This window comes from Camellia sinensis, chromosome 4 (genome assembly GCF_055761805.1).
Source record: "Camellia sinensis isolate YWXY chromosome 4, ASM5576180v1, whole genome shotgun sequence".
Classification (NCBI taxonomy): Eukaryota; Viridiplantae; Streptophyta; class Magnoliopsida; order Ericales; family Theaceae; genus Camellia; species Camellia sinensis.
In genome coordinates this window covers 12,306,504-12,331,790 of record NC_138964.1, presented here as the reverse complement: position 1 = coordinate 12,331,790, position 25,287 = coordinate 12,306,504, and the positions used below count along the sequence as shown (strand labels likewise).

At 39.8% G+C, this 25,287-nt stretch overlaps 1 protein-coding gene and 1 pseudogene across 2 annotated transcripts; both read left to right on the top strand.

Annotated features, from left to right (window-relative positions):
* The first annotated feature begins 385 nt into the window (after positions 1-385).
* Positions 386-24,850, top strand: PAP28 (purple acid phosphatase 28). The gene is made up of 5 exons (XM_028253920.2): positions 386-635; positions 726-873; positions 22,339-22,766; positions 23,101-23,573; positions 24,642-24,850. The coding sequence occupies exons 1-4, from the start codon at positions 447-449 to the stop codon at positions 23,560-23,562; spliced, it is 1,227 nt and encodes a 408-aa protein (XP_028109721.1). The 5' UTR covers positions 386-446; the 3' UTR covers positions 23,563-23,573; positions 24,642-24,850.
* On the top strand, positions 12,854-18,011 carry LOC145824488 (uncharacterized; annotated as a pseudogene). The gene has a single exon (XR_014366022.1). The product of XR_014366022.1 is annotated as an uncharacterized LOC145824488 (transcript).
* Positions 24,851-25,287: the final 437 nt, after the last annotated feature.

Below are 25,287 nucleotides of genomic sequence, written 5' to 3'. Positions count from 1 at the left end.
GGAGCTCGGCCCAATTTTTCCCAAAAATTACCCTCTCAATATGTATTTTTTTTATTTTTCTAATTTATTTTGTAACTAAATAATATAAAAATTAAAATTAATATTTTTTAAATAGATGGGTCAGGCTGGCTGCCCTAAAACTTTGTATCCCAAACCCAGCTTAAAAATTAATTAGGCCAAAAAATTTTGTTCAACCCAACCTTATATGGACAAAATATGTTACCCAAACTATAAAAAATATCGAACTGGGTTGGGCGGGTAGTGGCTAGCTAGCCGGCGATAGCCCTGGTTTTTGAGAGCTTACGAAGAGTATTTTGACCCGTAAAATTTAGATGGGCTAGGACAATATCTTAAGCCCATTAGAGCAAGCCCGGAAGCCCAATGAAAACCTCGCTGGAATTGCAAACAACTCTCTCTGCCCCCATCTCTCTCTCTCTCTCTCTCTCATGGAATCTGTATCTGGAAAGACATGGGTATGCTCTGTTCTCTATCTCACTTTCATCACTACCTCTCTGTACCTTCTTCAAACCCTAATTTTGGGTCAATCAATTTTGATCCACAACAATGTTATTCTCAAGAAACAACCCGATCTTCCTTTACGCTTCCGCGCCGATGGTACTTTCAAAATCCTACAGGTTATCTCCAGAAAACACTAATTGGGTTACTTTTTGTTTTTGGGAATTTCGTTTTTTGTGGTGATTTTGTGAAATGGGTTTGGCAATTAGGTGGCTGATTTGCATTATGGGAATGGGATTGTGACTCGGTGCAGAGATGTGTTGGATTCTGAGTTCGATCACTGTTCCGATCTCAATTCGACCATGTTTTTGAAGAGGATGATTGAGGCTGAAAAACCTGATTTTATTGCTTTTACAGGTAATGAATGGTTCTTTGACTTTTTTTTTTTTTTTGCCTGGGTGAAATTGCTTTTAGCTGTTTTGAATATGTTGAATACTGTTTGATTACTGGGATGTACACTCAAAAAATCATCTGCAGTTGTGGTGTTATTTGCTAGGCTTTCTATGGGAGTTTCAGAGCCAGTTTTGATTTTAGCTGTTTTTGTTTTGCGCTAGATAGTCCTAAGCACCACATCTTAAAGGATTGATGATGGCAATCTTTCAAAAGATTTGCCTTTTAGATGTGGTGCTTAGATTGGGTTCATTGTTCTTGGCTCAATTGATTTTCCACTTTCCCTTGTATATGGGTTCATTTGGGAGGTGGGTTGGTTTTTTTTTTTACTATTTTAGCATGAGGTTAAAAAGTCTCGTTTGGGAAGGACTTTTTGACTTTTTTGTGAGAGAAATAATGTAATGATTATAAGTTAGATGTGATGTTTTGTCTTATTGAACCAAAAAAACTTATTTTGTCTTTTTATGGCTAAAATAGCCCTAATCCCAACCCAACCCTTCTTTCCAAACGAAGTCTATATAAGTTAGAGAGAAGAAAAAAGAAACAAGAGAGAAGAAAAAAAAGTGGTTTGCCTCACATCAACATTTTATAGACTTCCATTAGTATAGAAGTTTGCAATCACCCCTTAATAGTTAGGACTTTTGGATGTGGCGCCTGAATTGTGTCATATTGCTCTTGGCACTGTGTGTTGACTTTCCCTCTTCCCCTTGTATATATCTCGGCAGGAACAAGAAAAAAATAGACCACCCCAAAAAGAAAAAAAGGCTCTCGGAAGGTATACAAAAAAAATTTCCTGGTGAAACTGTCACAATGGTTACACGGGTTTGATGCATAATGGAGACTATTAGTATACTGAATAATTAGTTTTGGACATATATGTGTGTTTTACCCAGTGTTATTAAAGGTGCACTTAGGCGTGCGTCTAGGCTCAAGTCCCATCTAGGTTCAAGGTTTGCATCTTGTAGTGTTCCAGGCTAGGTGACTTCGCTAAGACCTAGGCCCAAGTCCCGTCCAGGTCCAAGGTTTGTGCCTTATAGTGTTTCAGGCCAGACGACTGTGATAAGGCGATTGGCCCAAGGCTTGTGTTTTGAGGGGTTTTTTTTTTATTGTTGTTTTAATTGGTTTTGTTTAAAATCTAACCATTAATTTAGATCTCATTTGGAAACAGGCTTTTTTAGTAATTTTTTAACTTTTTGGCTAAAATATGATGTAAAAAAAACTAGTATGTTTGGGATGACTTTTTGATTTTTTACGAAAAGATGTGCAAAAAATAGAGAGAAAATAAAATCTTTAACTTTTTGGTATAGGTTGTTGGCTTTTTGATTTTTTTAGTGACTTTTTGGCTTTTTGACTAAAATTATCATTTGTCAAACGAGGCTAATATGGTGCAGCTACAGAAGATCTCTACTCTTATTATAGATGCCAGTACATTGGGCATTCAACCTCAAATCAATGATAGAAGAAAAATTAGTCCTAATTTCTAATCTCCAAAAAACACTAAGGGTTGGTTTGGCAATGGCTCATTGGGCTTTTTTGGCTCAATGAGCCATAAAAGATAGAATAGGCTCATGAGCCACAACAGACAAAACATCCCATCCAATCTCATAATCATTACACTCTTCTCTCACAAAAAAATCAAAAAAGCCAAAAAGCCAAAAGCCCTTATAAGCCTTTCCCAAACTAAGCTTTTGAGCCCAGGCTCATATAGTCAAAAAAGCCAAAAAGCCAACCCACTTTCCAAATGGAGGCTAAATGTTTAATATTTCATTTTGTTTATGTTAAATCCTAAATTATTTACTTATATTAAATTATATATTTTTTTCTGTACAAGGTGCGCCTCACTTCGGTGAAACCTGCACCTCGCCTTGCGCTTTGAGCCTTGAGCCTAGCGCCTTGCGCTTTGAGCCTTGAGCCTAGGCCCCAGGAGACCTTGGCGCCTTGGTGCGCCTATCACCTTTAATAACATTGGTTTCACCAACACAAAGGTAAAGGATGAATGGAATGAAGCTGCAGTAGCTTGTGAGCGGCCGTGCTAAGACTAAGTATAGTCCGGTGTGAAATATTTCTTACTTCTTCCCAGGAGATCGTGTGAGGTCCAGGGGTAATGACCTCCTGGTTCTTTGGTTGCCTCAACGAAGACAACTTAAAATCTCCATGGCGTTTGAAGTCGAAAAGGAAAATGACAACTATGGAGAAAAACAAGAATTTAATTGTATTCAACAGATTGAAGTACAATAGTTGGAACAAACTATGCTAATCTTAGAAATGAAAATTATAGTAACTAATGAAGCTAGTGATAATCTAAGACTAAAAAGACAGAGAGTCTTGAGAGTTAAAGTTTGCTAAGCTATGCTGAGTTGATTGAATGATTGGCTGGGCCCTTTTGTTCTTGCAATCTGCCCTTTTATATAACCAGGCCTTCCCTAGTTCTTAGGTTCACTTCCTCCTCTTTCTGAGCTACTTCCAGTTAGTGGGATGCTAGGTTAGCTCTTGAAGTGCCAAGTGTCTCATTTACATAACTTGAGGCCCAAATATCTCCTGCATTGCAACATTATCTCCTGTATTGCCGAATTTGCTAACTGCAGGAGCAATTAACTATTGCCATCTATGATGCACGGTCACGGACACGGACACGGGACACGACACAGACAAGCGGACATGTAAATTTTCAAAAAATAGAGGACGTGACTCACCGGGGACATGCTCAATATATATAATTTTATTTATTTATTATATGCCGAAAATAAAAATGAAAATAAAAAATCATTAGAAGGTAATTAAAAATACAAAATAATATAAAAGTCAATGCCATATTTAAGAATCAAAATTGGCTCTTACAAAATTATAATAATGATAAGATTAATAAATACAACACCAAAAGATTTTTGTTAGTGTGGAGGAGTATTTTAATATTAAAATATTATGTATATATAATATTATAATGGAAGATGTGTGAAGGTGAATGCATTAGTGAGGTTACTGGGCTAGTGGTGGTTTCGTGGGATGCTGATCTTTAGTTGGCCCACAAACCTATTTATATATAGTAAAACAAATCAATATTTGTTTCCACTAGTGAAGAATAGAAAACAAAGAAGAGAGCGAGGAAAAACGAAGAGACAGACGAGGAAGAAAAAGAAGGCGAAGGCGAAGGCGAAGGCGAAGGCGAAGGCGAAGGCGAAGGCGAAGGCGACAGTCGAGGAAGAAAAATGAAGGCAACAGAGGAAGAATGAAGAACAGAAGAAACGAATTGAAGAAAAGAACAAAACGAAAAATGAAGAACAGGTTAGGGCTTTCTCTCTCTCTCTCCCCCCAACGAGTTAGGGTTTCGATCCACCTCTCTATTTTTCAAGCTTTATCTTGTTACAGAGTGTCCAAACGTGTCTTGGCGTGTCGAAAACGTGTCCGGCTAGAAAAATTAAAAAAAAAAGCAGGGGACCCGTCTGGTAGAGTGTCCGACACGTGTCTACCGCATGTCCGACTCGTCTCCGTGTCCGACACGTCTCCGTGTCCGACATGTGTCAGACACCTGTACGCTGCCTCGGACAAGGTGTCCGTGCTTCATAGATTGCCATCTACTTCTGGCCGTTGGATGATGGTTAGTGGAGCTCCAACTATGATAGATGAATGTTATGTGTCCAAAACCTCTATGCTACACCCTAAGATTATGGCATAATATCTCAATCAATTGCTATATAATTGGAAACCACCACCACTCCCTTATTTGATATATGCACTTGATAAGATCACTAAGCATCTTCATTCTCGTGGGTCACCCATGCCATGTGTCAACCCCATATTTGGCTGTTACTCCTGGAAAAAACACATTACTAAAACTACCATGTACATCCATTTATTTGAAGGACCAATGACACATGGCACCATCCGACAAGGCAGTCATTTTTGATACAAACAATGTGTATACACACACATTCAAAATCTCTTATTCTTGAAATTTGTTACCTTTTTTTGGAAGCATATTTATTATAGACATTACCTTAGGAAAATAAAGTTTCGGGCTTTGTAAATGAGCAAAAGTGACATTATTTGCGGTAGCATTGTTCATTGATGAGGGATATGCCATGCGAAATGGGCTTTAGAGTTTGGTTTGTGAGCTACCCAAGATGGACGTGTGGAATATTGCCTGAGCCTTTTCTAGTGTACTTGAAGGTAGATGAATTGAACGTCCTTTGAAGATGGGTTGCTGACCTCTTTTTGTTGGAGCAATTGATGCTTAGCACTTTATTCTATTGTGCTTTGGGGGAATGTTCAATGTATTGTAAATGACTTTATTGAGTTCTTAGAGAGATGGGTAGAACCGTTTAAGATGTTTTGTGGTATGTTTTGACTTTCTTGGCCTTAGGTTGGTGGCTTATAGTCCTTCATTGTGTACCATTTAGTATTTTTCTATTTAGTCTGTACTTACAGAAAATAGAAGGAAAAAGCTTTGGGGCTCACTTTATGTTTTCAAATTTTAATTATGAGCATGAGGAAATATCATCTCTTATTATCTACCTACTTTAATTCCTGTTACAAAAATAGATAATTTTGTATCTAACTATATATAGGCGGGCACTGTTTTTTTTTTTTTTTTTTTTGGGTGGGGGTTGTTGGGGGCTTGGAAGATATATGTTCAAACCTCAATTTTGCTTATTAAAAGATATGCTATATTTAAGCCCTTGTTATCGTCTAACAACTACCATCCATTATTGAATTTTTGGTGAAAATGTTTATCTTGGAAATTACTTAGTTTGTTTTTTTAGCCAACCATCATATACATGTGTCCTTGTTCGTCTCTCTATTGGACATGTGTAGCACCAATCGTCTGACACTCTACAACATGTTAAAAAGTACAGACACTTTTAAGAACGTGGTGTGTCTGTGTTGGACACATGTTTATGTCCAATTATTTTTTAGACCCGGACATAATTTGAACACTTTGGGGGACACATGTATCCATCGTTCAAACACGCATGAAACACATAGCAAGTTTGAATAAAATAACTTAGGAACAACTTTCTCTCCCCATCAGCACCATAGAACTAGCACGACCAATAAATGGTGTTAATGGGGAATCAACACCACCAAGTACCAGCAGCCACCCATCTCTTAGCCCCTACCACAACACCATCTCTCTCTCTCTCTCTCTCTCTCTCTCTCTTTTTCAGCCAATTCCTCTTTCTGTCTCCTTCCCCACCTATCCACTGGCAAACCCTAACATCACTCAGACACCACCATTCTATAGCCTAAACTCAGTGATGTAGGCCGACAAGTACCACATTGAGGCCGCTTAAGTTACATTTATAGTCTTTGAATTTTGTTTATTTGGTGGAGATGATGTGTTTTGTGCACTTGTACAAATTTGGCAGGCAACACGCAGATTCAAGCGAAAAGTGGCGCAAAAGTAGATTTTCCGTGCGAGTAGTGAAAAGTCTTTGCCTGCCACCTCACCGCACGTGCAGCCCACCATCGCTTAAGCGGCCCACATGGGCGCTCGAGCGGCCCACCTAGGGTTGCATGCATGAAAATTTAAGGCTCTTTTACTGGGAATAAAAGAAAAAAAAAAGAGACTGTAACCAGGTTCGAAAATATTTCAGAGAAAAGGGAGGGAGAGGCTAGGGTTTGGAAAAAGATAACTTGAAGCTTGAAGAATGTCTCCCATGGTGGCTTCTTCTTCCTCCACCTTTTCCCACTCCTCCATGAGTAGCTAGGCTCCTATTTCTCAGGTTTTGATGAAACCCTAGCCAAGTATTATTTAGTTTGAACCATAACATAATTGAATCTCAAATTGAAGCCTTATTTATGTAACTAGTGGTGGACTTGTTACCCTAGGTTTTTCCCAAAAATCAATAATTCTAATTTTATTTATAATTGCTAGTTTAATCTTTTGTTTATTTGAGTTATTACTAGTTTATGAATCTCTCAATGTTTTTATCAAAATTAATTTAGGAATCTAACAATTAAATTAATTTAATTTCCCATTTGTCCATGTGGATCGATACCTGTACTTACCGTTATTCTAAGAAATTTGGTATAGTTTAGTGTTTATTTTTGGTGTGCGAAACGACCCATCAAATTTTGGCGACGTTGCTGAAACTTCTGGCGAAACTAATTAATTTAAAGTTATATTCTTATTTTAATTTTGAGTTTAGGATTTTATATTTTAATGTTGCTAAGTGTGCTGAGTCTTTGCAAGTAGAGCTATCAAGTGCAAGCGGAGTGCAACCGAGCTTTAAAAACAAACCGTAGCACTAAAGTGCTAAAAGAAAAAGAAGCAAATACTCGTAAGCAAAGCACCAAAGTGTTAAAAAAAAAAAGAAAGAGCTCAATTGGAGGTTGGAGACAATGGTCTACACAACAAGCACCCACAAGACAAGTAAAGCGTTTTCGTTAAATTGCTGTGAGTATTTTCTCCTTTGGTATTTTGCTTTTAGTGCATAGAGTCGGAACTTAGTGTGTGTGTGTGTGAGTGGTGTATGCACGGGCGCCGTTCTTGTCGCCTTGAATTGTGGAATTTGGACCTTGAACTAGAAATGATTCTTAGGAAACTTAGAGCCTCTTCTCGTGTTCCTAGGCTTGAATATCCATATCAATACTTTCACCCATTAGAGATGGCGAACCCGAATGGCCTAAATGGGCCCAACCGGACCCTTAAGGATTACTTCACACCCACTGCATATAAATCACCATCATGCATTCAGTTACTCGACACCACCGCTGCTCATTATGATATTAAGTCCAGCACCATCCAAATGCTCCCATCATTACATGGACTAACTCATGATGACTCTTATAAACATCTGCATGAATTTCTAGAAATTTGCTCTACAGTGAGGATCCAGAATTTCACAAATGAGGCCTTAATGTTGCTACTGTTCCCATTTTCATTGAAGGACAAAGCAAAACATTTGCTGAACTCCTTACCTGCTAATTCTGTCACAACATTGTGACAAATTACAACAGAAGTTTTTGAAGAAGTACTTTCTCATTGGTAAGACCAACCAACTTAGGCGAGCCATCACCAATTTTTCTCAAATTGATGGCGAGCAATTTCATGAAACATGGGAAAGATTTCGTGACCTTCTCCAACAATGTCCCTACCATTAAGTGCCTGATTGGCAACTTGTTCAAACCTTTTACTATGGCTTAACTGAGCCCCACCGTCAAATGGTGGATTTTTCTTGTGGTGGGACATTCATGTCCAAAAATGACGCCGAGGCATGGCAATTATTTGAGAACCTAAGTGATAATTCCCTTCACCATGCTTCCGTAGCCAGGAAAATCTAGTAACCGGTAGTTGGAGCCCCGAAAAGAGGGGGCATTTATGAGGTAAGGCAAAACCTAGATTTAGCCCAACAAGTAGAGGCATTGTTCCACAAAATGGACTAAGTATTAGCTTTAGGACATGCCCCTACACAGCAAGATCAGCCTCAATTCCACAAGGCATGTGCTATTTGTGCGAGCCCTGCTCATGACTTGAGTGAGTGCCCTTCGGTATCACAATTTCCGGAATTAGTCCCAGAGCATGTGAATCTGGCTCAAGATTTCTCCAACCCCGGTAATAACCCATATTCAAACCTATGTTATATGGATTCGGATACGGGTATCGGGTGTGAGTGCGTATCTAAGGGTCTGATACTTCAAAATTAAAAATTAAGGATACGTGATATGTATCCAAATTTGAATACGGGTACGGGGATACGTTAAATAGTTTTTTTTAAAAAAAATATATATTTATTATATGAAGATGAGTTATATTATATAAATAATAAATAAAAATTATAAAAACTATTTTAGATATAAAATAAATTATATTATGTATGATAAAATAAGTTATTTTTATTTTAGACATAAAAATTATATTATTTATGATATATTATATTATATAATTTTTTTTGGATGAATAATATTATATATTATTATATTAATATAATTTATACTATATGTTAAATGTAAATGTAATATGAATATGGATGAATAATATTATATGATGTGAATAACATTATATTTTATTATATTAATGAAATTTATATTATATACTAATATAATATAAAGAAGAAGAGAATAAAATCGAACAAAGAGAAGAGAGAAGAAAATAGAGGGAGATCGAGAGAAGAGAGAAGAGAAGAGAAGTCTGCGACTAAGAGAGAGTAGAGGGAGATCGACAGAAGAGAGACGAGAGGAGAGGAAGAGAGATCGACAGATCGAGAGATGATAGAGAAGACAGAGCAGGAGATAGAGATCCAGCATCGAGCATGTCGAAGCAGTCGAAGAAGTGACCGATGTCTTCGCCATTTCGACAGGCGACCAGGTTCTCTCTCTCTCTCTCCCTCTTTCATTTCTTTTGCTGTTTGTAAAGAGCCGTGCTCGAGAGAGAACAGGCGAATCCGACACAAATCCCACACCTGCACCCGTGTCGTGTCGACATGGGTACTTTTCCCCAAAGTGCCGAGTCCATGTAACACAGATTCCAACACATAATCCGGGATGGAGGAACCACCCTAACTTTTCATGGAGACTTCTTTCACAAGGCACTTCTTACAACCCTCCACCATCAAGGCAAAATTTTAATAATTTTGCCAACCAATCTTCCTACCGACCACCGCAACCTTACCGGCAACCACAACCCCCGTCTGTTCCTCAAGGCAACTCGGCCTTTGAGACTCAGGTGTTGGAAGTTCTCTCAGAATTTAAGTGGTTAGCACCAATAGTTCACTACCATACTCACTCCATTGCCAAGCTAGAGGCCCAATTAGGCCAAATGGCTAATAACATGAATAGGAGAGAGGAGGGAAAATTACCTAGTTAGACTGTGGCCAACCCTAAGGGTTAATATGGGACAGAGGGGTCGAGTGGAAATGGAAAGCACCATGAACAGGTACAAGCGGTGATCACTATGAGAAGTGGGAGAGTGTTAGAGCCTCGGCCAGTTGCGTCTGATGCAACTAGGGCTAAAAAGGGTGACCACGGTGGTAAACCCAATGAAAGCAAGGGTGAGGGAAAAACACCTAAGGGGGATGACTTAGTCCCTAGTACTTCACATGAGTCTAAGGCACCATATGTGCCTAAGGCATCCTTTCCCCAATGCCTTCATACACCGTCCCTTTTTAATAAGAAGGCGGCATCCATGGAAGCAATGATGGAGGTGTTTGAACAAGTTAAAATCAACCTCTCCCTGTTGGAGGGGATTAAGCAAGTTCTCTCTTATGCTAAATTTCTGAAGGACCTTTGTACGCAAAAACGTAAGTCTAGGACACACGTGTCCTAAAAGGTCATACTCACAGAGCAAGTAAGCTCCATCTTATTGAGTGACACATCCCCTAAGCTTAAAGACCCGGGTGCTTCAACCATTCCATGCATTATAGGGGACCATTTCATTGATAGGGCCTTGTTAGATTTAGGGGTCAGTGTCAATTTGTTGCCGTACTTTGTGTACGAGGAATTTGGGCTTGGTGAGTTGAAGCCCACTATTGTCACACTCCAGTTGGCTGACCGGTCCCTCAAAGTGCCACGTGGCATGATTGAGGATGTGCTAGTAAAAGTCGATAGGTTTTTTTTTCCTGTATACTTTTTGGTTTTAGATATGGAACCGGTAGCCAGCTCTAGGAAACAAATCCCGGTGATCTTAGGTTAACCTTTCTTGGCTACGGCCAATGCATGTATAAATTGTCGTACCGAGGTTATAGATGTTTCATTTGGGAATATGAAAGTGAAACTCAATGTTTTCCAAGCATCCCAACAACCCCATGAAAGAGAGGAGTGCCTATTTGTGGATGTTGTGGGTGGAATAGTGGAGGCGGCTTTACCCTCCATTCTCGCAGAGGACCCTTTAGAGGCTTGTTTAGCTCATTTTGGGTTTGAAAATTTTGATATTGACGGGTCAGTGGAGGAGGTGAATGTCATAATTCTTCTTCTACACTGGATTTTCCTCCTTGGAAAGCCCGGTTTGAGTCCCTTCCTCCTCTGTCTAGAGAGCCCATCATACCATCCTTAGTCACACCACTTACACTTGAGTTGAAGCCACTCCCGGCCACACTCACGTATGTGCTTTTAGGGCCTCAAGATACTTTACCAGTTATCATTGCATTTGACTTGATTGCAAAGCAGGAGAGTCAATTAATGAGTGTTCTCGTGGCGCATCGGAGTGCCATAGGGTGGTCGGTGGTTGATTTGAGAGGGATAGATCCCTCTGCGTGCATGCATTATATACATCTAGAGGAGGACACCAAACCTTCTCGTGAAATGTAACGGAGGCTTAATCCCAATATGAAAGAGGTAGTAAAAAAAGAAGTGTTGAAATTGTTAGATGAGGGTGTTATATACCCCATCTCGAATAGCAAGTGGGTGAGTCCCACACAAGTGGTGCCCAAGAAATCGGGCATCACTGTTGTTGAGAATGAATAAGGAGAGTTAGTCCCCACACGAACCACTACTGGGTGGCGAGTGTGCATTGATTATAGGAGATTGAATTCCAGAACTAGAAATGACCATTTTCCATTGCCATTTATTAATCAAATTCTTGAGAGGTTAGCGGGGTAGGATTTTTATTGTTTTCTTGATAGTTACTCGGGGTACAATCAAGTACCGGTGTACCTCGCTGACCAAGAAAAGACCACATTCACTTGCCCTTTTGGGCACTTTTGCTTATAGACGCATGCCCTTTGGGCTATGCAATGCACTAGTGACTTTTCAACGGTGTATGATGGCCATTTTCTCTGATATGGTGGAGAAATTTTTAGAGGTTTTCAAGGATGACTTCTCCGTGTTTGGGCCGTCTTTTGAGGAATGTCTCTAGAACTTAACTAAAGTCCTTATTCGTTGTGTGGAGACAAACCTGATTTTGAGTTGGGAGAAGAGCCATTTTATGGTTCGTGAGGGTATAGTGTTGGGACACATTGTGTCTCCTCAGGCATAGAGGTAGACAAAGTTAAGGTTGACCTCATTGCAGGCCTTCCTCTACCCATTTCTGTGCGTCAAGTTCGGTCTTTCCTAGGGCATGCAGGTTTTTACCATCAATTCATCAAAGACTTCAGCAAAATATCCTGTCCTTTGTGTAGTTTACTTGCTAAAGACGCACCTTTTATCTTTGATGATGCATGTCTTAAAGCCTTTGAAACACATTGAGCGGCCCTTACTACCGCCCCCAATCATGAAATCACCAGATTGGTCGCTCCCATTTGAAATCATTTGTGATGCCTCGAACTATGCTGTCGGGGCTGTGTTGGGCCAAAAGGTGAATAAAGCACTCTATGCTATATACTATGCTAGTTGTACTCTTTCTGATGCTCAATTAAATTACACTACCATTGAGAAAGAGTTACTAGCCATTGTCTTTGCACTTGATAAGTTCCGGTCCCACCTCCTAGGGTCTAAAGTCATTGTGTTCACTGACCACGTTGCTTTGCGGTACTTATTCTCCAAAAAAGAGACCAAACTTAGGTTGTTTAGGTGGATTCTACTCCTTCAGGAGTTTGACCTAGAAATCCGGGACAACAAGAGATCCGAGAATGTAGTTGTGGATCATCTATTCCGAATCTTTATTGAGTACACGAGTGATCCCGTAGCCTTGCACGACTTGTTTTCGGACGAGCAACTTCTTGCGGTATCAAATGTGACCCTCTCGTGGTTTGCTCACATAGTGAATTACTTGGCGGTTGGTCAAATTCCTAAAACTTGGTCTAAGCAAGACAAAGACCGATTTTTCTCACAAGTCGAGCATAATTTCTGGGAAGACCCGGAATTGTTCAAGTATTGTCCTGATCAAGTGATTCGGCATTGTGTGCCTGAGAGTGAAACCCATAGCATTCTCACATTTTGTCACTCTCATGCATGTGGCGGTCATTTCAGTGGGCAGAAAACGACGGCCAAGGTTTTTCAATGTGGGTTCTACTAGCCCTCTATCTTCAAAGATGCCCATAACTTCTGTAGAGCTTGTGAGCGTTGTCAACGAATGGGCTCTATGCCATGATGAGACATGATGCCGATGACCCCTATTTTGATTATTGAGATTTTTGATGTTTGGGGCATCGACTTTATGGGTCCCTTTCCACTATCTTTTGGATTTGAATAAATTTTGGTGGCTGTAGACTATGTGTCCAAGTGGGTTGAGGCAGTGGCCACCAGAATGAATGATCACAAAGTTGTGGTTAAATTTCTCCATAAAACCATTTTTTGTAGTTTTGGGTTCCCACGTGCCATAATTAGTGACGGTGGCAAACATTTTTGCAACCGATTTTTTGAGGCATTGGTGCGCAAATACATGATCACTCACAAAGTTGGCACTCCCTACTATCCTCTGACTAGTGGTCAAGTAGAGGTTTCTAATAGGGAGGTTAAACACATCCTTGAGAAAACTGTGAGGCTTGATAGGAAAGATTGGTCCACTAGGTTGGTTGATGCACTTTGGGCCTATCGCACTGCATATAAGACACCCATCGGGATGTCTCCATATAAATTGTGTTCAGAAAACCGTGCCATCTTCTTGTTGAGTTAGAACGCCGGGCTTTGTGGGCTATTAAGAAGTTCAATTTTGATATGGCCAAAGCCGGTGACCATCGAAAACTCCAACTCAATGAGTTAGAGGTGCTCCGCAATGATGCATATGAGAGCTCCAAAATTTACAAGGTTAGGACTAAGGCATTTTATGATAAACACATTTCTCGTAAGTCCTTCGAGCCTCCTCAAAAAGTGGTGGCTGTTCAATGCTAAATTGTGGTTGTTCCTGGGTAAACTCCGGTCTCGATAGGATGGTCCATATGAGGTTATTGAAGTCTTTCCGCATGGGACGGTTGAGATTAAAAATCCACAAGGTCGTACAACCTTTAAGGTCAGTGGCCAAAGATTGAAACATTATGTGGATCGCATTAAGAAAGGGGAGATGATTGAAGTTGTCCACTTGACGGACTTAATATATCTTCCATAGTAATTGCTTTGAGTCTAGGGGACTTTAAATCTTCTAAAAGTGTAATTCCTTTCGTGTTTGCCGTGCCCGAATGGCATATGACGGTCTGATATAGCCACTTAACTGTGTTTGTAGTGTGTTGCTAGGAGACAAACTGAGATGGTGGAAACTAGAGTTCGAATGGCAAAGCCTATAAAGCAAAGGTTTGGAATTTCCGAGACTAAAGTCTGGTTTAAATACCCAGGGTGTGGATATTGCTTCAAATCCACCCCGGCTTGAACTCTGTATGGCAGCTCCATAGGTCGAGTTAGCTTTATGCGCCTCGATTCTGGATACCGAATCAACCTAGTCTGTCACCTTGTTGGAGATTAGGGAAAGTTACAAACATTAGGGAGAAAAGTAGTACCCGTGGTTTTCGTGTGAAGATTATACCTTTGTTAAGCATTTTGATATTTTCAAAGTGCTATATTTATTTCGAATGTGAAATGAAGGTAGAAATGGTTTGAAATGTTTTGGACTATACTTGGGCATCCCAAAAAAAAATAATAATAATAATAATAATGCAGTAGACTGCATGTGCGGCCCACTCGGGCGCACGAGCGGAGGTCCCAAAAATTGGGCGCACGAGCGGAGGCCCAGACCGCACGAGTGACCCAAGCCTAAGAGCACATTGCGCGAGCGCCGCTGGAGCGACCCAATTCCGCCACACAAGCGGCCCAAAATTAAGCGCTCGTGCGGCCCAAATGGGAGCATGAGCGGTCCATCCAAAAAAAAAAACATTTTGGGTGCACGAGTGGAGGCCCAGGCTGCACGAGCGGCCCAAGCCCAAATGGCTATTGCTTGAAAGCTACTGGAGCGGCCCAATTCCGTCGCACAAGCGGCCCAAAATTCAGCGCTCGTGTGGCCCAAACGGGTGCACGAGTGGTCCATCCAAAAAAAAAAAAAAAAAAAAACGTTTTGGGTGCACGAGCGGCCCAGACCCAAATGGCTACTGCTTGAACGCTACTGGAGCTGCCTAATTCCGCTGCACAAGCTGCCCCAAATTCAGTGCTTGTGCGGCCCAAATGGGCGCACGAGCAGTCCATTTCCCCCCCCCCCCAAAAAAAAAAATCTACAGATTTTATTTTTTTATTTACTTATTTTATATTTCTTCAAAAAAAAAAAAAAAGATTTCTTTAAGAAAACCCTAGACCCACTTTTGACCATCACTCTTCCTAGCACACTCTCTCTCTCTACCTCATCATCTTCTTTGTTCTCTCTCTCTCTCTCTCTCTCTCTCAACCCCACAAACCTACAAACTCATCAAACCCCACCATCACTCTTCTTGAAGAAAACCCTAGACCCACTTTTGACCATCACTCTTCCCAACACACTCTCTCTCTACCTCATCATCTTCTTTGTTCTCTCTCTCTCAACCCCACAAACCTACAAACTCATTAAACCCCACCATCACCAACTTCTTCTTCCTTCTTCCTTTAACTTTCACTCACCACCATCTTCCCACCGGAGCATCACCATCTTCTCCGACTGGCGACCTTTCGGCGGCCATTTTTCCTGGCGGATCTACATCTTCTTCCTTTCTTTTCTTCCCACTTTTTCAAGGTAATCACCCTCTTTTTGTTTAGATTTCTTAGTTTTCACTTGTAATATTAGTCCATTGGTAGTTTAATGGTGATTTTTAAGCCTTGTTCATCATCATTGTCCATGATCTTCATTCTCATATAAAAAAAAAATGCTTAGCAGAAACCGACCACCACACGTGCGGCCAATGCTGGCACATGTGCGGCTCACCCTACAATTAAAAAAAAAAAAAAAAAAAAAATCTGGACATGCAAAAAACAAAACCACCGCACGTGCGGCCATCTCCGGCGCACGGCCGTACGGGTGGCCTCAAAAAAAAAAAAAAATCACAAATAATAATAATAATAATAATTTAGCTTGTGGTAGCCTATTTTTGTATAATTTAGTAGTTTGTTTTAATTGTTTAGTTAGTGATTTAGTTTTATTTTTATTTAGTGATTTAATTGTTAGTTTAATTGGTTAGTGGTTTAGTTTTTATTTTTATTTTATTTTCTTCTCTTTTCCTCTACTAATTTATTTATTCCTTGTATTTCATATTTGCGTTTGTCAATTTTCTTCATGCTAACTTAGTGTAAGTTAATTTAGGGTAGTATTCAAAAAAAAAAAGAAAAGAAAAGAAAATAGAACGGATATCACTGATTTGGATCCGACGGTGGCGGAAAATGCTGCTCAAATAAGGTATGCATCAGCGTCCGAGTCTCGAATGCCTCATCATGAATCCTAGCGCCAAGTTGATCAAACCGTTGTTGGCTCTACTCCCGGTATGTGTAGAAGTCAGTTTGCAGAGATGTAACTGACTGCTGATACTCGAGCTAACGGGGCATTAACTTGGTCAAATGCCGTCTGCGAGTAGTCCCGATATGCCTGATAGTCGTCCCGGAGATAACCACAGATTGCTGAATGGCGGCTTGATTATCCAAAGTAGCCTGATATTGTGCCCGCATCATACGGAATGGTGGTGGCGCTGGTGCGGCGGTGGGCTCTACCAGAACATCATTAGGATTGGCTAGGGCATCAGGGAGGAGTAGTGGAGGCGGCAGGCGAGCAGTGGTTTGGCGCCATTGGGCTTCACCATAAAGCGTTGGCGGTGGAAGCTGAACCTCATTGGATTCGAGTGGATATGTTCCTTGGCCTTTTATGAGTGCAGTAATGAGGTTGGCAAAAGAGAGGGCCCATATAGAATCGCCTGGTGTTGCGCAACTTGACTTCATTAAGAATATGGGTCATCTAGTTGAAAATCAAAATAGGGATGTCGACCCAAAACCTGAAGTCAAATCGGTGCATGGCACGGAGGAAGTCCCCTCGTCGTTTTTTCTTGTGGCCTAGAGGGATGACATTCTTTTTTAGAACCACATCAAGGAAGAGGAGGTGACGTGGTAAGTTAGCCCCGACGGATGCTAGTGCGGTTGTCATCATCCTGCTGCCCCTCATAAAATTCGGTCACCAGTGCTGGGACTGTGAGTTCCCGAGTGAACACCGGGAACTGCTGAGTGGCGGCTTGATTATCCAAAATAGCCTGATATTGAACTTGCGTCATACGGAATGGCGCTGGCGCTGGCGTGGCGGCGGGCTCTACCTGAACATCATTAGGATTGGCCGGGACATCAGGGAGGAGTAGTGGAGGCGGCAGGCGAACCTCTAGGAAGCTTGGCAATGGAAGCTGGTGTGATCACTAACTCCAACTCGTCAACAACGGACAAAAGAGCTCCCGGTGCCTCATCACTGACGTACATGTTCTGATAAAAGACTCGTACGATGCGAGGATACGCCGGTTCAGTGATGGTGTAGATGCCAGGAGGCCCCGATCTTCAAGTTGTCGGACACTCCATGCAGTGGGTTGGTGGCGACGGAAGAAGTCCACATGGGCATCTGCACCGTTAACTGAACCGGCATATCCTCGCATTATGCGAGTCTTTTATCAGAACATGTACATCAGTGACGAGGTCCTGGGAGCTCTTTTGTCCGTTGTTGACGGAGTGGAGTTAGTGGTCACACTAGCTTCCATTGCCGAGGTTCTCCACTGTTCCATGGACACTACCAATGCAGAGCAGTTCCCGGTGTTCACTCGGGAACTCACAGTCTCGACACTAGTGACCGAATTTTATGAGGGGCGGCAAGATGATAACTGCACTAGCATCTGTCGGTCTAACTTAACCCGTTGCCTCCTCTTCGTTGATGTGGTTCTTAAAAAGAATGTCATCCCTCTAGGCTACAAGGAAGAGCAGCGAGGGGACTTCCTCCGTGTCTTGCACCGATTTGACTTTGGGTTTTGGATCGACATCCCTGTTTTGATCTTCAACCAGATGACCTGTATCCTTAATGAAGTCAAGTTGCGTAACACCCGAGGCGGTTCTACACGGGCCCTCCCTTTCGCCAACCTCATCACTGCACTCATAAAAGGCCAAGGAACATACCCACTCGACCCAATGAGGTTCAGCTTTCGCCGCCAACGCTTTATGGTAAAACCCAATGGCGCCAAACCACTGTTCGCCTGCCGTCTTCACTACTCCTCGATGCCCCGGCCAATCCTAATGATGTTTTGGTAGAGCTTGTCGCCGCGCCAGCGCCACTGCCATTCTGTATGATGCGGGCGCAATATCAGGCTATTTTGGATAATCAAGGCACCATTTAGTTGCTTACTATCTACTTTATAGTTGCTTACATTGAGAACAATGTTGTATTTCAGTTGGGGGGTGAGGGTATTTATAAAAACAATTCATGTTTGTACTTACTGTACTTGATTGCACCACTTCGCTTGATGTTCACTTTGTGTCAGTATGGTGGTGATATAAGCATATGTTAATTAGGGAACATAGTGGACTTGTATGAAAAAGGGTTTATTAGATAAATACTCGCATGTGATGTTTGCACTAGGAGAGTTGTTTGTGTTTGTGATATTAGTACACTAGTCATGAGTATGCCTTGATTCACATGAACGCACTTTCATAGCGGTGACCTCTCTATTCTAATCCTTGGTGTACATTATTGATAATTGCTAGTGTTGTAGGAAAAAATAAATGAGTAGCCTTGATCCTCATAAAAAAATAAAATAAAAATAATATTAAATAAAAATAAAAAACTTGACTTGTTTGGATTCGGAGTCTCTTTAACTCGAGTTATTAAGCCCGTAAGGGTGTCTGTACACCTAGTGCCTTAAAACCGTCTGGTTTGGGAGTCATTGGCCCAATACTTGTTACATGAGTTAATTAGAAAGCTTAATGCTGTGTTTGGTTGAGGGATTTGAGGAGAGATTTGGAAAGGGAAATGGAAAAGGTAGGTGAAATGTAAAAAAAAATATACCTATATTTCACATAGTTTCACACTCCTTTTCCCTTTCCCATTCCAAATCTCTCTCCAAATCTCTCAACCAAACACAGCATAAGGGACCTAGACATTGCACAGTTAAGGAAAAAAATAAAGACTTGTTCTGGTTCGTAGCTTTTTCAACTCGAGTTATTAAGCCCGTAGAGGTGTCTTCACACCTAGTGCATTAAAACAGTTTGGTTTGGGAGTCATTGGCCTATTGCTTGTTACATGGGTTGATTAGAAAGCTTAATGGATCAGGACATTGCACAGTCTTTCAAAAAAAAAAAAAAAAAGGAAAAGAAAAAAAAAATGAGAATCTTGGTTGCAAAAGTTTAGTTTTTCTGTATATGTTGGGTGTTGTTGTGAGTTACATTGGGCTATTATAGTGGACAGTTAACTAGTTATGGGGAATGCACTTTACACCAAGTGTACTTTTGATGTGTTCACTAGCATTCGCAAGCACAAGGGACTTGACTTTTGTAATAATTGAATTGTGATTTTTGCTCAATAGATTCCTTCATGCTTGTCCACTGTGCCTTCAATGACTCATGTCTTAATGTCACATTGTAGTTGACACATAAGTTAATTGAGAGTTGGAGTAGTGTGATTACTTGTTGTTAGGCAGATGTGAATATGTTGTTGTTTGTGAGTATCATATTTGGAAACTCTCACAAGACTATACTCGTCCACTTGGAGTAACCTTGTGATTTAAAGGCTTGTTGCATATGCTAAATGCAATCATGATCCCTACGAAAGTGGTTGAGAGTATTTTCTTTTTCTTATTTCTATTGTTTTGCTCGAGGACTAGCAAAATGGAAGATGTGATGTAGGCCGAAAGGTACCACATTGAGGCCGTTTAAGTTACATTTATAGTATTTGAATTTTGTTTATTTTGTGGAGATGATGTGTTTTGTGCACTTGTATAGATTTGGCAGACAACACGCAGATTCAAACAAAAAGTGGTGCAAAAGCAAATTTTCCGTGCGACTAGTGAAAAGTCCCGGCTTGCCACCTCACCGCATGTGCAGCCAAGCTCCACTGCACGTGTGGCCCACCACTGCTCGAGCGCTGCTTGAGCGGTCCACCTAGGGTTGCGTGTGAAAATTTAAGGCTCTTTTTTTTTGGGTTGGTAAAAGGCTCTTTTGCTAGGAATAAAAGGAAAAAAAAAAGGCTGTGACCAGGTTCGAAAATATTCCAAAAAAAAGGGGGAGAGAGGCTAGGGTTTGGAGAAAGATAATTTGAAGCTTGAAAAATGTCTCCCATGGTGGCTTCTTCTTCCTTCACCTCTTCCCTCTCCTCCATGAGTGGCTAGGCTCCTATTTCTAGGGTTTTGATGAAACCCTAGCCAAGCAAATAGGGTTTTCTTTTTACTTTTTGATTCTGTAAAGGTTTGAACAAATTGTATAGTGTTTAAAAAGTTTCAAATATATTTTTCAGTATTCTCTTCAACTATTCTTCTTTCTGTAATTGTTGAATGCTTTCCATACAATGGTTTTCTATGTTTTCATGTTTAAGGTATGAGACAAGTCATACTACGAGGGATGAATCGTGTTGCTACCTTAGTTTAGAGCGAACGACTCGTACTACTTGAGATGGTTCATGCCTATATATTGAATGTGTTAATTTTCTCGATAAATGCTTTGAGTTTGTAGTTGCGAAGTATTATTTAGTTCGAACCGTAACATAATTGAATCTTAAATTGAAGCCTTATTTATGTAACTAGTGGTGGACTCGTTACTCTAGGTTTTTACCAAAAATCAATAATTCCAATTTTATTTATAATTGCTAGTTTAATCTTAGTTTATTTGAGTTATTACTAGTTTATGAATCCCTCAATCTTTTTATCGAAATTAACTTAGGAGTCTAACAATTAAATTAGTTTAATTTCCCATTTGTCCCTGTGGATCGATACTTAGACTTACCATTATTTTAAGGAATTTGTATAGTTTAGTGTTTATTTTTGGTGTGTGAAATGACCCATCACTTAGTTTTACCGAAGCCTCTTCCACCTCTACCAATTAGCTCCAGCCATCACTTGAAGCCCACACCAGCCCACCCATCAACGCGACACCCTCCATCGCAGAAGATGTCGACACTCACCTCCATTGCACAACCCCCCAACAACAAATCTCATGTTCAAAAACTAAATTCCACTTGTTTTGTCTCAGCAAGCAGACCTCTATAGTGAATCTCTGTAGTGAAGCTCAATGCCCTAGATTTAGCGAAGCTCTAAGAAAGTCAAAAAATCTAGAAAATATGCAGAGATGTAGAGCTATAAAGCACGGGTACGGGTACGGATACGGGTACGAGTACTGGTACTGGTACAATACGAGTATGTCGATACGGTAAAATTAAAAAAAATATGGTACAGGTATGGCTTGGTACGCTTGTAAAAAAAATATTTATTTTTAATTTTGAGTAATGCAAAAATTAATTAAATGGTTTAATTTGTTAAGGTCCAACCTACAATTAACAGTTAATGCCAAAAGTAAAGATATAAATCAAAATTAAATGTCAATATATTAAATAACTTACAAATCATAGTTTAATTTTAAAATCATGCTAAGCATAAAACAAAAAATAAAAAAGAAGTCTAGTGAAAAGAATTTTGTCTTTGTAGTAGAAGAAAATATTGTTTCAACTAAGATACGGTACGGCTTAGGTATATACTAGGTATGTATAGGTATGCCAAAAATTAAGAAAAATTTTGAGTACGTGTTTTGTGTATCCGGTACGTTTACAGAAGGATTATACGAGATACCATACACCGTAAGAACCCGGTACGGATATGGTATGTTTTTCGAAATACCCATGCTTCATAGATGTAGAGAGAATGAGAGAGGAGTGTATATGTATATGTATAGAGAGAGCACGCCAATCACTGACTTGTTTGACAACTGATAATGGATTGTGTGATTGATTTATCTGGGTGTGGCTCAATTCACCATCTGTCTAATGGGGGAGGAAAGAGCAATAGGGGAAGAGAGCAGTGGAGCGTTTCAGTGCATTGGGGAATCGGAGAGCAAAATTTCAAAGATTCTGAAGTAGGTCTTTCCAAAGGATCAAAGGGAATGGAGTCTGGGATGTATGTCCAGATTGGAGTGGGGCTGGGGGAGGGGGTTGGTTCGGTGTGGGCAGGTTTGGTGGGGAAAAGAGGAAGAAGAGTGGAAGTCAAAATAGGCTCCTTTCCAACATATTTAACAACTATGACACTAGGAATAGGCTTCATTCCTTAATTTTGCTTCAATAAATTTTTGTGATTACATATTTATGGTGGTTAAACTGGACTTGGTCTTGATTTGGATTTTTTTTCTTCCTATGTTTTGTTAACTGTTGGTATTTAAAGAAGTATCTCTGATGTCACTGAGATGATATTCTTGTTTAATGATACAGATGTATCTTCTTTCTTTCGTTCTGTAGTCGTTTTACATTTTTTGTTTTATGTCTTCCTTTATTTGATGAAAGGTAACTCTCTGTGGGTAAACTTTTTTTCTGCTTGATTATGGTCCTAGGAGAATGATACAGATGTACCTTCTTTCTTTCCTTCTTTCATTGTTTTTCATTTTTTGTTTTATGTCTTCCTTTATTTTGATGAAAGGTAACTCTCTCTGTGGGTAAACTTTTTTTCTGATTGATTATGGTACTAGGAGATAATATATTTGGAACAAGCTCTCCTGATGCTGCAGAATCAATGTTTGAAGCTTTTGGTCCTGTCATGGAATCTAGACTTCCTTGGGCAGCAGTTTTAGGGAACCATGACCAAGAATCTACTATGACTCGGGTAGAACTGATGTCTTTCATCTCTCTTATGGATTATTCAGTCTCACAAACCAATCCATTGGCAGAAGAGACTTCTGATCCTGCCAAAGAAAGCCTAGTTAGAGACATTGATGGGTTTGGCAATTACAATCTTAGAGTATGGGGTGCATCAGGGTCACATTTGGCCAATCACAGTGTTCTCAATCTCTACTTTCTTGATAGTGGAGACAGAGCAATTGTTGGAGGAGTTCGAACTTATGGATGGATTAAAGAATCCCAACTCCGTTGGCTTCATGGTGTTTCTAAAGCTTTTCAGGTATGATTGACTGAACAATGGCAACACAATTAATACAAACTTTCTATCTTAAGGTAGCATTTTGTTGCATTTCACCATGATAACTCCAACTTTTTTCTAGATTGAGAAAAGTTGTTAACTTATTTGTTTGAATGCAATTAAACTGTATTTTCTAGATGGATCATTGATTCTTTCTCGTTCTCTTTTCTTTCAAACACTAACAAACATAGGTTCAACACCCTGTTTCATGTACTCTTTATTTTCTCCCTTACAATGGCCATTTTTATTGAACTCTCACAATGTAGGTTTTGTAGATTTAGATTTCATTAACATGTTGCAGGTCACACACTAACAGGGACAAAATCTGGATAATGAACAATCAGTAGATGTGCCTTCACCACCAGGCACACCCCCAGCATTGACATTCTTCCACATTCCAATACCCGAGATCCACCAAGTAAAAGGGATTGTAGGTCAGTATCAGGAATACGCGGCCTGTTCATCAGTTAACTCCGGAGTATTAAAAACTCTTGTATCCATGGGAGATGTGAAGGCTGTGTTCACAGGTCATGATCACACCAATGACTTCTGTGGGAATCTAGATGGTATATGGTTTTGTTATGGTGGAGGCTTTGGATATCACGGTTATGGTAGGGCAGGGTGGCCAAGGAGAGCGAGAGTCATATTGGCAGAACTTGGTAAGGGTGAGAAATCATGGGTAGGAGTGGAAAACATCAAGACATGGAAGCGACTTGATGACAAGAAGCTGAGCAAGATTGATGAGCAAATCTTATGGGATGGGCATTCATCAAGATGACGAGGTTGCAGGTACAGGAATAGCATTCTTCTTATCCAATAATATATGCTTCCTCTTGCTATTATTCCTATTGCTTCTTGTGGTTTTCATATATACAGCTTGCTTTGGGGTAGAAGTTTAGTTGTTGATGTGCTCCTTTTTTTTCTACATTATAATTGTGACTAAACCATTAATAGTATATGTAGTGATGCCAAGCCTGTAGGGTTCAAATTTTGGGCCATGTTGAAAAGCCATTATTCTAACATTTGTGGATGCTTTCACAAAGTTTGTTGAGCAATTATGCTTGTTTGATAACACAATTAAGTGCTTAAATCTGAACTCAATTCAATGGCTAAAATCAAGGGTAAATTATTAGCAAGTCCTAATAATTGGACTTAATCCCCATTAAGTCCTATCAATTTGTCGCTGAAAGTTGTTCCTAACAGAATTGTTAATATAAACGGACAATTAGCGATGTTTTTCTGAATCTATCACTAAAAATTGACAATTAGCAATGCCTTTCTATGACGAATTTTTCAAACTGTCGCTAAAAACTAACAATTAGTGACACTTCATTATAAAAATATCGCTAATTATCATAGGATCTATTAGACAATAAGTCCACCTATTGGGATCTGCACGTAAGTCCCCCTAAAATCAACTTGGAAGTGCTGAAATTTACTTGTCAACATAATAATCAGCAAAATTTACCAAGGATCAAGAGAAACTGGAGAAATATATTTCTTGCAACTCTCTTCTGCTATCAGTTTCACAGTTCTGCTTCTAGCCCAGTGAAGTGATGGCTCCGTTTTTGATATGTTTTTACTATATGTCTTTTCTATTGTTTCTTCATTTTGAAGCTAACCAGGCTAATTTTAGCCACATATTTGATTACCGAAGAACAATTTTAAAATTCTGATAAATGTGTTGTGATTATTTTAGATAGAAGTTTAGGACCTCATTTTGACAGCCACGGTTTTAATAAATTTGTCCTCAGATATTTCCTTTGACGTTATGCATAAATGTAGTTATAACTTATGTGAAAGTAATGTTAAATTCTTCTATTCACTTACATATTAATTAAACATGGATTTTTGTAGGATTACCCTTGCCCTGCAGACCGTGAAGTGTGTATTTTTTGCAGCCTTGTTTAATTGCTGTTGTATTGCTTTAATGTAGCTTTGTTGTTCAAAATGTAGTTGTATAATAATGTACATTTAATCATAAGTAACCATTGGATTCCCATCTCTATAGACTGTTTTGTAGGATTTGAAGATCAAAGTTAAAATAGATGGACTTCTTGTTACAAGATTTGTGTAACTCATTCTACATTTTTTTGGTATTAGACCAAACTTGCCACAGGGAATCTCATTCCCAAACCCCTCCCCACCACATAATCAAGGTTGAGGAAGATTGATTGTGTGGTAGAGAGAGGGTCCTAAACAGGAGAGATTGAGGACAAGAGTTTTGGTCTCACCAATCTAGTTATATTACTGTTAAAATATATATATATATATATATATACTCCGGTAGTGCAGTATGGATAATGTTAGGGATATCAAATTTTCTATCAAACAAATGACCAAATGTCTCACATGAGAGTGAAGTTTGTAGACTCCACACCCATGTGAGATATTTGGTCATTTGTTTGGTAAAACATTTGGGGCCTATATCATTTTCCGTACAATTTATTTGTGCTAAATTTGGACACTTTTTTTTTTTTTTTTTGTTACTATCAAATTTGGC

Excerpts from the sequence above, each read along its gene's own strand:
- PAP28 (XM_028253920.2), top strand. The coding sequence starts at position 447 with ATGGAATCTGTATCTGGAAAGACATGGGTATGCTCTGTTCTCTATCTC. Across the intron at positions 874-22,338 it reads TGATTTTATTGCTTTTACAG|GAGATAATATATTTGGAACA; the intron begins GTAATGAATGGT and ends TTATGGTACTAG. Across the intron at positions 22,767-23,100 it reads GTGTTTCTAAAGCTTTTCAG|GGACAAAATCTGGATAATGA; the intron begins GTATGATTGACT and ends ACACACTAACAG.